Here is an 18,164-nt window from a genome sequence, read left to right on the forward strand (position 1 = left end):
CTGTCTTCGGTTTACAATAACATAATCAGTAAGGTTTGTTGTCTTACCATCACGTGAATATCATGTTAACTTATGGGCCATTTTACGACCAAACACCACATTCGTTATAACTAGATTGTTATACCTACAAAAGTGATGCAGTCTGTAGCCATTACTCTTTCTTTTCCCACACCAAATTTAGCTAGGCTATTTATACCAACATGGGCATTAAAATCTCCTAATGAAAACACCATATTTTTACCTGAGACCCTGTCTAATTGTTTCTGTAGCTGTTTAGTAAAATTCATCCGAGTCATTACTATTGCCATCAATCGGTTCTACAAGGCATATACCACTATGACTGATACCCTGCTCATTTTAGTAAAATGAGAGACTAGCATTCTATTATTAATACCTTCCCAGCCTAAAAATGACTTACTAGCTTCCTTATTCATCAAAAGTCCTACTCCCTGCCTCTTCATCCCATCCTTCCTGTCTGAGTAAATAAATTCTTTATCCCCTAATGTCATTTTTCGCACCCTTGGTATTTGAGTATCTGAAACTCCTTATAAGTCCAGTTCGAAGCGTCTGAATTTGTTCATCAAAATGTCGACGCGATAGTTGTTTTTTGACGATGTAACATTTCAAGTTGCAATTTTCTTATTCTTTGAACCGTTGCATTGAATCGTTAAGTCAATACGAAGTGTTCAAGCTGGCTTAGAATCGGACAGCAAGAAGTCCCAGTTTGTGGAATCCTGGCCACAACAGGGGTATCCACGCTTGGCGATGCTCTTCTATCAACAAGAGTTGAGATCAAAGGCTCTGGCCTGTATATTTGTAGGGCCCTGAGGTCTGGAACCCTCAACCCCTGCCAACTTTATAATATATGGTTGGACCTCTTTTGAGAAGTTTTTGCTGCTATGAATCTGTACGTGGGCTATTAGCGAGTGGACCAAAATGATGAGGTGTTGGTAACACGTGGTATTAAGTTTAATTAAAGTGCAGTATCGGCTTCAATTTTGCTTACAATCTCCTAGCCATTTGCCTCAAATTATGCGAATAACCGATTTTTAAACTAAGGCCTTGTAGACAAATTTTAGAAGAGCAGTTGAAACTAGGATCATTTACAGATTCTGATTTGCGTAATTGTCGAGTAACCTTATGATTATATACATTTCTACCCATTTCTACCGGTTATGTTCAGGATTTTTCTTCTTTTTTTTGAATAATCTTACATGATTAGATCACTATATTAATTCAAAGTAAGGTAAGTGTATATTTCAGACATAGTGTTTGACCATATATATTAGGATCAAAGAAAAGTAAGAAAGGAAATGTAAGAAAGGTAAAGGAAATGAAGTGAAGGAATAATGAGACATTCTACCTATTAGTATTTTGTTTTGTAAAGGTAGAGTTTTTTCATTTCTTTCTCTCTTTTTTTTCTTTTTTTTTTTTTTTTTTTATTGTTATTGTTATTTTGGGGGATGGGGGTAAAAGTAAATTATATATCGGGGGAAATAGAGGTTGATGAAAAAGGATTTGAAGAGTGTAATTTAAGGTCACGATGGAAGGGGTGCCCTAAGGGGGAAGGGCAGCCTGAGATATCGGATGAACCTAAAAGGTATATGAAATTTGAAATGTAGTATACCTCTATTTTTATAACCTGATATATTTTGGAATGCTCAATTTTATATAATTTTAATATATGGATTCTTTTTGAAGAAGTTTATTTTTAAGAAAAGAGTAGGTGACATTAAATAAATTATGAGATATTGTTAAAGAAAATTTGAAAGTCACCGAGAGGAGAGGAGGTGGGAATTAAAAAAAAAAAAAAAAAAAAAAAAGTAAGAAACCTTAGGTCCCAGCCCCGCCCTCCTCTCCCTTCTATTCTCTGAATTTCATTAGCTTAGGCGTGTTCCGCCTCTTTTGACTCGTAATCGTATCGGTATTATGATGTATTTTTTAGTTTTCTGAGCCTGATTCTATATAATCTTTTCTTTAGAAAGTCAAAGTACATGCAAAACCTACTGGTGTCATTAAGCAAAGGACAGAGAAGGGCCTGAAATGTCGCCAAGCTGGTGCCGAAGTACCAAGTGCTACCCCAGTTAAACAAGGGCCAAAGGCCTGAGCTACAGAGTCAGTCTAGAGAGTTGACTAAGAATAACAACTCTTTGGATACCATACAATTTTTTAATTTCAGGAACAATGCTGCTTGATTCATAGCTATTATTCTTTTTCAGATACTGGTTCATTAAGTAGCTCCAAACGCTCTAGAAAAGATGGAACACAAATATTATACATGGGGGAAGAAAGAACGGGCACTGTTAACACCTTTACTGAGCGTAACGGGTATGATGAAGATCCACCCTTCGAAGTCACTGACGAAATGTATAGAAAAATGCTCAAAAAGTACAGGAAACATAGAAAACAGGGTCCGGTAAGGATAATTTTCAGATATATTTGTAACATTTATTGATTTTTTTTTTGTGCACATGCCAAGCTGTAGCTCCATATAGGTTGTAAATTTAGAGGGGGGAGGGGTAGAAGGGCGCGTTATCGGAGCATTTTTTTCAGTGATTAGTAAAGGGGTAAAAAATAAGAAAGAGATTAAAAAGGGTATTTAGAAAGGCATGGGTACACCTAAATGAAAAGACAATATTTCGAAGATTTATTGGATCGATATTTAACACCTAAAACTAGGAGAAGAAATTTCCTTTCTCAGGTTGGTTCGGAGCATATAGACAGACAGAGACAAGAACTTACAAACAGGGCATTATGAAAAGATTTTTTTACCAGTTCTATAATTATTATACTAATCAAGGCAATGTTTGTTGAAGAAGAAACAAAATTGACATGCAACTTATTGCACGTGTCGTTGGGTAAGAGCACAATTTTAAATAGGGACATAACTTATGGTGGAACTTGTATTAAAATAAAAATTTACTTACTTATAACTAAATAGGTTTTCAGATGTATCCTGTAGTTTCAAATTCTGTTTTCGATGAGACAAAAACTATGTCTTTAAATTTTGACGTTTGAAATTTTGACGTAACCTCTAAATTTTGACGTTTGAATGTAGTCAGAATGCCCAAGAAATAGCCGGATTAATCATGGATAGTGTCTCTTAACTTGAGCTCTAAATTGCCACTTGTTTTATCTTACTAATGATTTATTTATTACCACTTTGGTTTGATGCCATATTTGCTGAAGCTAAATTAAAAATCCTTATTGCTGGAACTTATTATCACTCCTTTTTTCTTCTTTTTTCTGTATAATAATTTCTTGTCCTACTTCCTTTATAATTGAGCGGGCTTTTTTATTTATAGGTGGTATATGAATACAACTATGATGGTATAACACTTGCTGATGTTATCAGACGCGTTAAGACCCAAAGCTTAAAAACCGAACCTTCCAGGTACAGTAGAATTTATACTTCCTAATAGAAAGAGTAAAAAAAAAGAAAAAAAAATCAACTTCGGTAAAGAAACATCCAAACGTTGGGGATCTTAATTTAGGACCCATAGACCATCAAAGTGTGGGCAAAGGGGGGGGGGGGGAACAAGACAAAACGAATATTGTGTTGCAGTCAAAGGCTGCTGGCTAGTTATACCTAAAGAATGTCTTTAAAATTGGGTATTAGTGTGATTAGATAGTTTCACGTAATCGTTATAACGGCAGTATTTTTGAAGAATCAAGCCTCTCTTAAGCTTCTGCATTTGTTAATTCATTAATCTTTATGTGTGTGGGTGTTCATTAATCTCCATTAATTTGTATTTGTTCATTACTCTCCGGGACCAAATATATTGCTTAGTAGTTCTAATCTACTTTTACTATTTCATGTGGATATTAATTCCGGTTGTTTTAATGAACTTTATTTGACTTGATTTTTTAGCTGACTTCATTTTGACATAGTTAGCTCAACATAATATTTTTTTTTTTTTTAATTCGATTATGGGTAAATTTTTAAATATATTACAATGCAAAATGTATTTACATGTGCTTTGAATATACCGTCTCGTTTTGAAAAAGAACTTCTTCGGAAAAGGAAGTTAAAACAACCTTTTGTCGATGTATAACTATAAGCCATTGATTACGATAAGCCATTCAAATATAGTTTCTGACTATTATAACGGCTCTTGGCAAAAATGGTCAGGCCATGGTTGAAAATACAAAAAGAAATTAAGAAACAGCACAATTAATGCAATATATAGTGTGTTTGAATGTACAAGATTACATATCCGACAAACCCGATCATTTATCTTTAATGTTTAGCGAGGCGTAAATGATGTCAAAGTCTAAGAGGATTACTACTTAAAACAGTCTGGATCAGTTGTCACATAAGCTATACGTGCTAACACCGGAAAATGCAGGATAAGGGAGGACAACTGACGTCATATATAAAAAAAATTCATTCCTTACAAAAACTGGAAAAATATAGATATAAAATTATATATATAGAACAAGACAGGACTGTGAAGTTTGGCACACCTTAAGGGATTTGTAAATAAGCTATGCATACAGTGGAGCACGCGTCATTAGTGTTATTATTTGCCTAGTTGTCTGTAACTTTTCAGCAAATAAGCTGTCGGATAAGTAGTTTTTTACTATCTTTTTTACAGATTACATAAGGGGAATTGAATGTTAAGCGGATAAATCGGTTAAGGCATGCTCCACCGCATTACTAGAAATTTACAGTACAAAAGTGGGCAGCACGAGAGCTCGCTGCGGATTTTAAATACCTGCACTCAAATTTGAGAGTACAGTGCTAAATTCCTTGAAGAAAAGAAGCACTTGTTCTTTTCTTCTTCAACAATGTCTTGAATGTTTTGAAAGTAAAATACTGTATTTGTTTCACTTGTTCCAGTGGAATCATACTGACATGTGACAGAAACAGACTAGAAGACGAAACATCAGGAAATTTATTCTGGTTGAATGTAAACAAAAATGATTGTGCTGCATTGCTGGCTGTCGACATAATCATTTTCCAGTTTTTTGGAAGTCCGTTTTTTTTTTTCTTTATTACCATGAATAAATGATAAGCTTTGGCTTTCGTTGCTGTGACCAGTTATGCTTTGCATACTACCCTATCTTTCACTTGCTTTCATGCAGATATATTCTAGAATTTAAATACATATGTCAGCATTTAAGTATGAAACACATCTTTGTTCGAGTATTTGGAAGTACTGTTTAGATACGGTCCATAGAATTTTGTTTTTCTTTTTTATTTGAATATTTGTCTAAAAGTATTTTATCCGTCGTTGTTAGATTTTAAGACCCGTTTTTAGTGCAGTTTCATTTTAATCAATTTAAGTTTGTATAATAGTCAACGCAGTTACGTTGACTGTGTAAAGAGTGATATGTTCCCTATATATATTTTTGCCAGCCTCTTATAGAACAGATTGTCGTAGAAACTCTGGCGGGGGTTTCTTTTCCAAATTGAAATTTATTAGTCTTTTTGACTGTCAAAAGTGACTTGAAAATAACCTGTCATCCCTTCAACAACCCATGTGTCACTCAATGCTCCAGATGGCATCACATCAAACTTTCAAGATTTCCCTTTCCATCAGAGCGATGGAAAGAAAAGAAAAACTCCTGTAGGGGTGAAATGGCAAAAGTAGCTATCGGGGCAAAGACCCCAAACTTAATAAGTGATCCATATAGAACAAAGGCTACGTTGATATTTTTCTTTTAGAAGGGTGGAGACTTACTCCTTGTTAGAATCAGAGTCATACAACGATTTTAATCTATGGGTTTCATGGGCCCCAAGTGAGGGCTTAGGGCCAGTACTCATCCTTCTCTTCTCACCCTCAGTTGTTTTTTGTCCTTTTACCTATTTTTCTTTCATATGCGATCATTTTGAAGGATGTTGGAGCTACCTGATTATTAATTTAAGGCTACTTCTGTACGATAAGCGTCCAAAATGAAAACATGTCAGGTACATCTTTCGCAAACTGTGGACATACCACAAAATACTGAATTCAGAGTAATAGAAAAATTGTCACTCCTCCTGCCTGGTAGAGCCCAAATAGAGTTCTAGAGCCCAGGCACCCATCCAACACCATGCGCACTTCCAAAATTTATGTTTGTCGTGCTTCCTTGACTCACTGATTACAAATCTAAGCTTTTTGGTGACACATCTGATGCTAAAATTGAAATACGTCCAAAATAAACGTCCAAAAGTGTTAAGTAAATATTTTAGGAGACCATTAACCCCTTCAATATCCTATCCCCCAACTTTGCGGGAACAGACACGGGGAACTTCTTTCCACTCAAGTCAGTCAAATATTGTCCCTAAGATTGCAGTATGACTGTTGTAAACCAAAACACACAAGCGCGTATCTCTTAAATGGTGCTTGAGTTTAGCCAAAAAGGGTTTATAAGGATTTCTAAGCTTGCAGGTTACAAATCTGACGGTAATATTGGATTCAAGGTGTCCAAACTCAAAAAGCAGTAAGTCCATATTAAGTCCGCATAAACTTTGGACATGTCATTTATTGTTGAAATCAAAGTTATGACAGGAGTATCATTCTCCATGATTCGGCAGTCCTAATTAAGTCTTTGGCTCTTTCCTCCTCAAACACCACTTCTCTTAACCTCTTCGTATCTAAAATCGGTCGTAGACGGAGCGTACGCACTGTTTCCTGGAAACTGCAGGGGGGGGGTCTAATAATAATAAAAAAATAAAATAATAAAACAAAGTTAAATGCCATCTTTGGCGGAAATCTTACACCTTTTGTAAAGTATGACCTTATTTTGTTTCGATGAAGGACAGTCATATTGGGATCTTTTTCCCCTGAAGAAGGTCGGAAATGAATCTTTTGTACTATTGATGAAAGGGGGCTGGGGATGAAAAGTACGGAAAAAGACGGAGTATACGCACTGTTGGCCAAAAAGTCTCAGGGACGGGGCCTGTGTACTTCTAGTTGACGGGTGGTTTGAGGCAGATGCGTGTCCTTTTTACCAGTTGAAGGTGGAGCGTATATGCTATTGACCGAGGCTGGTCTAAGACGTAGCATAGGTACTGTTGGCCAAAGCATGCTGGACACGAGAACGTGACTGTTTACAAAGAGATAGGGGACGGAGGGGACACGCAATAAATGAATGGGTCCCCTAATGATTTTGCGTCAACAGATCTACGCTGTTATTATGTTCGTAAATTTGGGGTTTGTGGACAGAAGATCTTTGTGTAACTCCGACTTCAGAGCAACGTTTTCAACTTCCTCTTAAAACATACCTACGAAGTCTCTGGGTCTTTGGGCTATTAGTATACATTTTGGGCCCACTGAAACCGGGTCTGCACCTGTGATGTCGCCTTTGGAGTTGTATTTCTTTTACCCTTTGGCAATTCTGATTAAACGATCATCTTGTTATTTTGGTACGATGCCATATGAGGTGCTGGAGGGTACAGGGGTGTTGAAGGATCGAAGGTTACCCTGCAATTAGTTTTTGCATTTATCAAGGGAACTTAGACCTAAGAATTTGCGACTAAAAAATCCCTTCCTAAATTTCCTACGGACCTTCCGCTCTGTATTTTTACTCCCAGAAAACAAATGAATGAAAGACGAGTTATTGTTTGCAAAGTCGTCACAAAGCATTTTCATATTTATGGATAGGGTTCGGGGCTTTTCCGCTCGAATATCTTTATGATTCCAATTGCAATGCAACACGCTCAACTTTCTATTAAGTCCCATAGCTAATCCTAATATACCTATGAAGTCCTGGGGCTTATGGGCTATCAGCATACATTTAATGCCCACTGCGACTGTGCTGCAGATGTTATGTCGTCCCTGGAATAATATTTCTTCGATTTTTTTTGTTTTGATTAAAATGGCTGACTTGTTTTTTTGATGTGATGCCATATGGAATGCTGGTGGGTACATGGAGTGCTAAAAGGGTAGAAGGTTACCCTTCGATTAGTTTTTTACCTTATCAAGGGAATTTGAATTTAGCATTTGCGACTCAATAAGTCCTTCATAATCTTTTTACAGACCGTCCGCTCTGATCTCACGATTGAACATAGCCAAGGAAACTGGCAGCCATCACAAGAAATAGCAAGGCAATTCCGGTTAGTCATGTTTCAAAGTAATGAAACGAGCCGTTTTTCATGACTCCCAGAAAACCAATACTTTGAAGCATTTGAAGCACCAATTCTCCCAGAAAAGTTGTTATAAAGTTTCACTATATTTTATCATATTATGGATAGGAGAGGAGCTTCAAAACCAGAAACACTGGTATGGCTTGGTTCGGATTTGAGCCAGAATCTCCCAATTAGGCTTAAATTGAATAGTTAGATTGAGCCTATAATCAATTTTGAATGTCTAACAATTTTATAGGTATCATAGCGCAACCTTTGGACGGGGTTGGATAACGAAGAAGTGCATCAGTATCAGGTGGATCAATGCAGTGTCATAATGTGTGATTTAGGGATTAGTTGATTTTAAAAAGATCTTTCTGATTATATCTAGGCTGAAATGTCAAACACTGAGTGCTTGATGAAAATCTGGATTTTGATATGTATGGCTAGTTGGAAAACTTCCAAGGAACTGCTTAGGAAAAGTGATTGTCTTATAGCTTGTTACTTTGACTTTTATGCTCAAAGAACGACAAATTTAACAGTAAGAATGACGTTCAGTAGAAATAATAAATAAATGAAGTAAATGATAATTGTGCTTACTTTTTACTTATCTTTTTTTGTTTAGTCCAGGTGTTCATAACCTTTGATTTTTACATTTTCAGTATATGTTGGCCAGTTTACGTATGTTTTGCATAGATAAACTGGAATACAAGAACATTAATGATATTGTTCAGTTTATGTATGTTTTTGCTTCTTCGTTTTTTTCAAGTAGTCAGGGACCCTGCAAACTTCGCTCAGTTAAGAGCTTCTTATGTATTCTTGTTAAAAAAAAAAAAAAAGTTTTTCTTCTTCTATTTGTCGTAAATCAAACGAAAGAAAATGCAAGATAAAATAAAATAAATATAAAATATACAAAATAAATAAAATCTCTTACAAAGTAGAAAACAAAACATTTTTACCTGAACAGGGAAAATGATATCTGATGTTAGGAGCGATGTACATAATTTTTCCCTAAAATGTAAAAGTTGAAACTCCTTTTCTTAGATATAAGCTTTGCATAAATAAGTAGATATTTGTAGGTTTGTTTTTACAAATTAGTTGATAGTCGAGTTTTTGAGATTAGTTTGAATCTATGGATTCTGAGATCTGGAATCCAGGAAAAGGTTTTTGAACATATTTCAGAAATTGAAATGAAAGACGAAAAAGGCTAATGAAAAGAATTATAAATAAAATATTGACAATATTAAGTATATATCTTACTTGAAATAAAACAAATTATTAAATTTGAACTGTATATCGGTTTTTATAAATAAGCACAGTGTCATGTGTTCGAGTTTCTCAGTTGTTTGCTGCCAAGTCGTTGGTCCCAATTTTAAATGCCACCTGCCAATTAAAAAATGCGTACAATGTATTACGTGTACGGTCCAAAATTAAACCACTGCATACTTTAAATTAGCTGTGGCAGTAGTAAATATTCTAAGTTCGAACTTCTGAGGATTCAAATGGCACACATCTGTAAATAGTACCCTAAACTATTTGAAATTATTAATTGCAAGTTAAAAATAATGCATGGGATATCAATTCTAAAACGTTTTTTAATAATTGACTCTTGATTTTCAGGAGAGCAGAATCAGTTTTACCTGTGTCACAGCAAATCCAGTCGGAAATATCTGAAGAAACATCAACCGACGGTGAGGTAATCCTATCGATTTTGTTCATATTGTAGTTGTAGTTTCCAAATTTAATGATCTTGGGGAGGGTGCTACTATAGAAGAAACAACTGAAAGGTAGAAATCATATTATGTATTTTTTTTTTTTTTTTTTGCTTAAAACGAAATATTTTCCATAGTATCATAAAATTTTTGACAAATTCTGAGGGCGAACGCTTAATCTTTCTCACTTCCATATTACAGCTTCGGCTAGTTCATATTGTTAGGCGTCCCAAGTTTTCCAACTTATGGGGAGTTATGACATGTTAAACAGGATGGTAACAGAAAGTAGGAGTACATAAACCGTTTTCAGCTTTGTAGTTCTAATTTATGAAGAACTAAATATGTATCTTTTTTTAGTGTCATACAACTAAAAAGTGATCAATGAACATTTTTAGCTGAAAAACCGATCAACCCCTTGAGACACCAAGCTGAACAACAAAAAATGAATGAAGCCTTTTAATTACGGGTTCCGTTTAGTTAAGGGGCACAATCGTCGATTACGCTGTTTGAAATGGCGGTCATAATTTTCAAAATAATATTATGTGAACTATTTCAGATGAACACCAAAATTAGGATCAATTGGACGAAAGGAAATCGAATGCAATTAAATAATTAGCTAGGAGGGAGGCACGTGTTGCCAATGCCCACCTACAAAACATTTTGCTTATCCTAGAAAAATTTCCAGTATTGAAAATAATATAATTTTTATATGGAGATGAAGATTTAATTCCATTTTTTAAATTAATTTATCATCCCCGACAACCACCAGTTAAGTATATAATATATCCATTGCCACAGAAGTTTTTGAGGACCCTTTATTACCAGCACTGTCATGGTAATTATCCGTAGTTTTTGCCCAGATTAGGTGCCATGCTCCAAATGTGTACCTACTCTGCTTAACCGCACCTCAAGCCACTTCACCAAGGGGTGGAATGCACCTGAAAATTGAGTTTTTTTTTTAGGGTTTAGTCGTTGATTGACTATTGATTGTGAATCGAGTGAGATTTTGGGCTATTAAACGCGCTACCAATTTTTTTGGATTGCAGAACAGTTTTATAAATATAAAATTTCGATAAATTAAGTGTATGTTTTTATTCTTGAGTACTTAGTAATTTCAGTACCTATTACCTGATGAAAATATCGTTCATTACCGTATAGAATGAGTCGAAGATTGCAACATAAATTTCATTCTACAATCTAGGATTAAGTTGTTATTGACTGCACACTGACAGCCTTATTTCTATACCGCTTATGTTCAGGTTCAGGTTCTTTTATTTACAAACTAAATACAACTACAATATGGGTATGCCCGGCTGAGAGTCTAGCTCGTATTACCAGGCAACAAAACAGGGATTATGTAAACAGGGATATGAGTAAATTCACTATCGTTAACATTTTAAATGAGTTCAGTATATGCTTAAGAGTTGGTTTTAAGTTTAATATGCTGTAGTTTAGCAAAAGCTAGACAAATATCATACTAACTCCAATTTCGCGAAAATTGGAGATGAGATTTGTTTTTTTACCTGGGCTCAGTATACTTTGTGCTATGAGTGCAGGGCTGCCAAGAGATTCTCGATATGAAAAGGTGTTTAGTACTACCGCTAGATGTTTGAGCAATCTTTCATTTGTATAACATTATGTTAGAGATACAAAGAAGTCTTAACCTTTCTTCATAAAGGTGTTTTTATCTGAAGCATTTCTGGGGTTTATAAGCTTTCTAATAATTCTTTAAACATCGTGCACTGTTTCCTTTAATTTTTCACGGTAAAAATTTTATAGTGTCGAAGAGTCAAAATGGCTGATTTCTAATTGTTTACATTTAGTGAACAGTTATAGATAGGTATAGGACATTACATACGAAAATGTCTAGAATTTTCTGTAGAATCCAATAATTATTAATATACGAAGTTTTAATTTAATAAAAGTATGTATTTTTGTTCTCCACACATTTTAGAACACCCTGTATGAACAAAAATGTATTATCTGAAAACTGCTATTTAAGCATTTCCTCTACATCGCGTAAAAATATTCAAATATGATACTAAGATAAAAGAAATATCTAAGGAAATGATAATAATTTTTTCCCCAGAAATAAAGAAAACTGGTAGTTTATTTTTAGAAAAGTGTACTATTTTCTTTTGTTTCGAGGCACCCTTAAGAAAATTAAATATTTTCAACATGAGCCACATTTTTGAGGCATATGATCGAAAAAGGATTAACTTTGGCACTCTGCAATCTCAACCCTTCCAACCCTATATAAATTTTCCAAAAAAAATATTTGGCTGTAACTTCGGATGTTTTTCATCTAAATACTATCAACAATTTATCTGGTTGGAATGCAACACGGAAGAAGACTAGATCTACTGTTTTGTGTGCAGGCACTTCAGTAAGGAAGGCGTTCTTGACCAACACGGAAAATTTGTGAAAATCGGCTATAATTACAGGAAGAAACTAGGCGAAGGGCTAAAAAACATGCGGAATCGTAACTCCATCTCGAATATGCAAGATATATGTTTCGTACAAAAAGACTGTAAAAACTCGGAATGTCTACCAGCAAGTTTTTAAACAACAAGAGCAGAATATTATTGACGTCTAGAGACCCACATGTACTAGCTACGCTAATTCTTGAAACACTCAACAAAAACCAGTTGGGTGATGTTCCGATTATTTTGCAATCGTATGACGGCAGCAGTGTCATGCCTGATAAAAAATAGAGGTCTGTAATCAGTTATAAGGCAGACTTACCTCATGTAATATATATCCACTGGTTAGAACACAAATTGAACCTGGTTGATGTTGACCAGGTTCTTGTGCGGACGTCCCCCTGACGAAGACTTTTTTCAATGGAATATAATATTTGTATATTCACTTCCCTCAAACCGGTCATCATGCAAATCTCAAAAGAATACAAGAATATCTGGGAATAAAAACTAGTCGTAAAATGGGACGTCTGAATACAACAAGATGGGGCTTCCTTTTGAAACCGTAAAACCATATTAAATAATCAAGGGGCTATTATCGTGCAAATCACGATAAACATGCGGTTGAACCGTTAGAACTTAAAACAGTTCTGATGAAACCAGAGTTTGTAATAGCATTCATCCATTTCACTCTGTCCCAGGCCAGTTGTTTTAATAACAAGTACAATTCAAACATTTGAAATAAATAGAAATGAGTTATTGATTTGGAAACATATTGAGCAATTTGCGGAAACACACGGAATTTCCTTAGAACCTAATGGAGTGTCAATAAGGTTGCGTTAACAAAAAGAGTTTTATACAGAGACAACGATTGGAAAGAGCACCACAGCAGACTTTTCGATCAACACCCAGCCTGAGGACTCCTGGAGAATAAACATTCATAACCATGTGGTGGGCAATGTTTTAGTGGACGTGAAAGGGCAGTTTGAGAACATCCCTTTGGCAAACGCCCTAGATATCTTCCTAAAACTAGACATGGACAATGCGAGACATTTTATAAGTAATTATAAAGATCTTTTAAGGATTGATTCTTCTGCACTGCATGTCGAAGCTGTGATAATAAAGAACGCACTTCAAGCTAAAAAACGTGTATAAATGCTTTGTGTACCATGCTTCGAACTAACGTCTATAAATTGCTTCAGGTAACATTGGCGCTCCCAGTCACCTCTGCCAGTTGCGAAAGGATTTTCTCTGCAATGCAGCAAATAAAACCTAGTTGAGTACAGCTATGCATCAAAATCATTTCTCGGATGTGTCCTTGTCCTTTTTACATATTGAGAAGGAAATAGCGAAAAACTCCATCACTATTAGGCATTTTCAAACCGGTTCAGTAAAAAACATCCAAAATTGAGAATGATTTGAAAAATATTAATACTATGAAGATGTTGAGTTTTTTCCTTAGTTTTTTATTTACGTTTTGTTGAAAAATTAATTAATCTAATATAACTGTTAAATTTAATAATACTGTTTTTTGTTGTTAATTCAGTAATGTTCTAGACCCTGTTCTATAGGAAATTTATCACTTTATTAGGTAAAAAAATTGTGATAAAATATTATAAACAATTTTCAAAAAGAAACATCAGTTTTTTTTTTATTTTACGAATAATTATTTTATTATAAATTAAGCTGCTGGCTCTTTTATTTTACTGTAAAGTTTAGGAAGGTATTATATTTTGTGTGAGGATGAAGACTAACATCATTATAACGAAGTGGCATTTACGCACCTCTCATTAAATTGCTTGATAATTTCCAAAGTTAGTCAACTTCGCTAAAGATTGATAAATCCTAAATTTGACTGCTAAAAATTTAGACCATGCTGTGACTTTCCATCAGCTGGTCGGCTACTCCCCCCCCCCCGTGCATAAATCCCTAGCTTCATTAATGGATTAGAATTACAAAATGGAAGACGTAGGACAATGAAGAAAACTAGGCTATTTACAACCAGTGAAAAAAGAACAAAAATAATAATATTTTGGCGAAAACTCCGCTCAATGGTCTTCAGTGTAAAAATAAAAATAAAATGTTATATAAACGTCCAAGAAACAAAAAAAAGACAATTCTAAAAAAAGTTAAGCAAAAGAGAAGAGACACACTGGTTTTTCAGCTCTTTTCTGGGCCATAATTTTAGCCTGGGGGGGGGAGAGATGGTCTATTTCCTCAAACCAAAATTTTACTACTCCACCCTCGCAACCTAAACCCTTTTCGTTCATGAGGGTGCCTTTCGCCTTGGTGCTTATAATTGTGAGTTTCTAAATGCTTGAGGAAAGTTTTATAGTCTTTTTCGGGGGGAACTATTTATTTTATATTCTCTTTAATTTTGTACATTGGGGTCCCATTGATCCAAGGACTTTAGGATATAAGTTTGAGCCGACCAGAAAAAGTTTTTAGGCCCAATTTTTCAGTTTTTTAACTCAGGGATTTACCGCTGTAAGTTTCAAGCTAATCGAGGACAATAAGGTTTTTGGCCCATTTGCCGGCTCCCTAACAGCCTTCTTCCTCCCCCAAAAATAGTTGGTCCTGTTAGCCCAGGGAACCACTCTTTAAATTTTGAACCCGAATGGAAAAAAATATAGTCTCTTGGACCATATTCGTGCTCTACATTTGCAGGAACCGTGCCCCAACTAAAAGAATCGTGGCCTGTTTTTGACCTTGTATACAAGGAAACCTAATTTTTGTATTCAAAATTTTTTTTAGGAAATCGAAATTTTTTATTTTTTTATTATAATAACCTTGGTAAATAAAATTGACTGTTAAATAAAACTTGAGTATTGACTTGCTGAGATTTCCTGGAATTAATATAATTAATTTCTAAACATTCAGTTTATCTTCATTAGTGCTTTCTACTCATATTGATTATTAAAGTGATCATATTTTTCATTTTTCACCGATGTCTTAAAAAATTAAAGCACACTATTCAAAATACATAATAGTTTTAATAAAGGCAAATGACGCAACAGAATACGGTCAGGGGGAGGGGGCAGTATCCAAACTTCTGTTTGTAGTAATTTCTGTTCATTTTAAGTTTAGATCGCGTATCCATTTTAATTTTTAATCGTTTAAGATTGAGATTCATCTATGTCAGTATCTCTTATCTTTATTTTTGATGTGATTATTCATTTTAGTTTATGTTCCTTTTTGGTTTTATTTATTTTTTTATTTTTTTGTCATTTTAAGTCTGAATTATTAAAAGACTTTTTCTGTTCAGCTTAAGTTTTAATATGGCTCTTTACTTTTCTTTGAAAAAACTCTTTTATAGGTAGTTTTTTTTTTTTAACTAATCCTTAAAACAAGCCACTAGAACTTACAATTTCCACCTGAATGAGCCCCTCCGAAGTTTTTCCGACCACGTCTTCTGCATGAAGTGGACGGCCAAAAAAAATAATACATGAAAAGAGCATGGCTCTTTACAATAGGCAATTTCTGCTTATATCAAGTTTTAAGATCGCTGTTTACTTTTCTTTAAAAAATGTTCTTGGAAAACAGTTTTTCATTTAATCATAGGCAGCGCAATATTGCTGCCTAAGTAAAGAACATTGTTGGCACAATGTATTATTGGTTTTTTTTTTGTTTCCATATCAGGACACTTAGTATCGAAGGAGTTGTCGTAGAAACTTCGAAAAGGGCTCATTCGATTGGAAATTGGAACGGCTAGTGCCCTTTTTAATACTCGAAAGTGATTGGAAGGCAACTAACAACCCCTTTCACACCCGCCATTTCCCCAAACACATCCAATCAAAATTTTGGGATAGCTACGAGTATTTTGTTCAGCGTAGTTGATTTCCACATATAAATTATGTTTTTGAGGAGGACACTCCCCCACAGCCATCCAGGGCAAGGGTTTTAAGTTATTCCCTGCGGGCATATAAGAACGATGTTGGCACAATGTATTATTTATTATTTTTTTCCTTTAGAACAGGGCACTTTGTATCAAAGAAGTTGTTGTAGAAACTTCTAAAAGAGCTCATTCAATTGAAAATTGGAGTGGCTTGTGCCCTTTTTAATATTCGGAAGTGATTGGAAGGCTACTTAACACCCCTCCCAAGTCCGCCATTCCTGAAACACGTTACATCCACATTCTGAGATAGCCATATTGTTCAGCATAGTTGATTTCCAGGTTTAAATTATGTATTTGAGGAGGACACTCCCACATAGGCCTCAGGGCAAGGGTTGTAAATTATGCCCTGGGGCACTTAAGGTTTTTATAGAAGGCGCTGTCACGGAAACTTAAATAAGGATTTATTAAATTAGAAATTGAAGGACTAAGAGCCCTTTTTGTCATTCAGAAGTCACTTGTATGCTACTAAACACCCTCTCACGCCCACCTTTTCTCTAAACGCATCCTATCAAAATTTTGAGATAGCCATTTTGTTCAACGTAGTTGAAAGTTCTGTAAATTAGGTCTTTGAGGATGACACCCCCCCCACATTCCAAAGGTTGTAAGTTATGCCCTGGGGAGATATAAGGTTTTTATAGAAACCGTTGTCGTAGAAATTTCAAAAAGGGCCCATTCGATTGGAAATTGAAATTGCTAGTGCCCTTTTTAATAGTCGAAAGTGATTGGAAGGTAACTAACACCCCTTCCACGCCCACCGTTTTCCCAAACACATCCAATCGAAATTTTGAGATAGCCACTTTGTTCAACGTAGTTGAAAGTTCTAGAAATTATACCTTTGAGCAGGACACTCCCCCTACAGTCTTCAGGGCAAGGGTTATAAGTTATGCCCTGGGGGCATATTTTCATTGAAAGCTTTGTCGTAGAAACTTGAAAAAGGGCTCATTCGATTGGAAATTCAAAGGGCTATTGCCATTTTTAATAGTCGAAAGTGATTGGAGGGCAACTAATCCCCCTCTCACGCTCACTATTTATCCAAACACATCCAATCAAAATTTTAAGATAGTCATTTTGTTCAACGTAGTTGTAAGTTCTGGAAATTAGACCTTTGAGGATGACAACTCCTCCCCCTCAGAGCCCTCAGGGCAGGGGTTACAAGTTATGCCCTGGGGGCATATAAGTTTTTTATTGAAAGCTTTGTCGTAGAAACTTGAAATAGTGAGGTTCTGATTGAAAACTGAAAGGCTTAGCGTCTTTTATAATCAGCAGTAATTGAAGGGCAACTAACCCCCCTGACGAGCCCACCTTTCCATCAATTTATCCAGTAAAATTTGGAAACCGGCATTTTCTTCAATATAATTGATAGTTTTGGAAACTAGGTCTCTAACGATGACAACCCTGCCCCCCCCCCACAACCCTCAGGGCAAAGGTTGTAATTTATGCCCTGGGGGCATATAAGGTTGTTTTAGAAAGTGTTGTCGTAGAAACTTCAAAAAAGCTTATTCGATTGGAAATTGAAATGGCTAGTGCCCTTTTTAATAGTCGAAAGTAATTGGAGGGCAACTAATCCCCCTCTCACGCCCAACATTCCAAACATAACATACAATCAAAATTTTGAAATAGCCATTTTTTCTACGTAGTTGATGGTTCTGGAGATTATGTCTTTGCGGATGACAACCCCCCACAGCCCTCAGGGCAAGGGTCGTGAGTTATGCCCTGGGGGCATATGAGGTTTTATAGAAAGAGTTGTCGTAGAAACTTGAAAAAAGGCTCATTCGATTGGAAATTTAAACGAGTAAAGCCCTTTTTAATAGTCGAAAGCGGTTGAATAGCACCTAACCCCCCTCTCAAGCCCACCATTTTCCCAAACACATCCAATCAAAATTTTGAGATATTCATATTGTTCAACGTAGTTGAAAGTTCTGGAATTTAGGTCTTTGAGGATGACAACCCTGCCCCCCCCCCCAACCCTCAGGCCAAAGGTTGTAAGTTATGCCCTGGGGGCATGTAAGGCTTTTATAGAAGGTTTTGTCATAGAAACTTAAAAAGGGCTCATTTGATTGGGAATTGAAAGGGCTAGTGCCCTT

The 18,164-nt window shown here is 35.5% G+C and overlaps 1 protein-coding gene across 1 annotated transcript in view; it reads left to right on the forward strand.

Moving 5' to 3' along the window:
• Nucleotides 1-18,164, forward strand: part of LOC148944435 (uncharacterized) — a 56,044-nt gene that overhangs the window by 2,304 nt on the left and 35,576 nt on the right. The window contains exons 2-4 of the mRNA XM_089099925.1: nt 2,220-2,416; nt 3,306-3,394; nt 9,674-9,749. Of these exons, the coding sequence (XP_088956051.1) occupies nt 2,220-2,416; nt 3,306-3,394; nt 9,674-9,749 (362 nt within the window). The remainder of the gene's footprint in view (nt 1-2,219; nt 2,417-3,305; nt 3,395-9,673; nt 9,750-18,164) is intronic.

This window comes from Artemia sp. Qi Xiang Cuo, chromosome 14 (assembly GCF_049724085.1).
Source record: "Artemia sp. Qi Xiang Cuo chromosome 14, ASM4972408v1, whole genome shotgun sequence".
NCBI lineage: Eukaryota > Metazoa > Arthropoda > Branchiopoda > Anostraca > Artemiidae > Artemia > Artemia sp. Qi Xiang Cuo.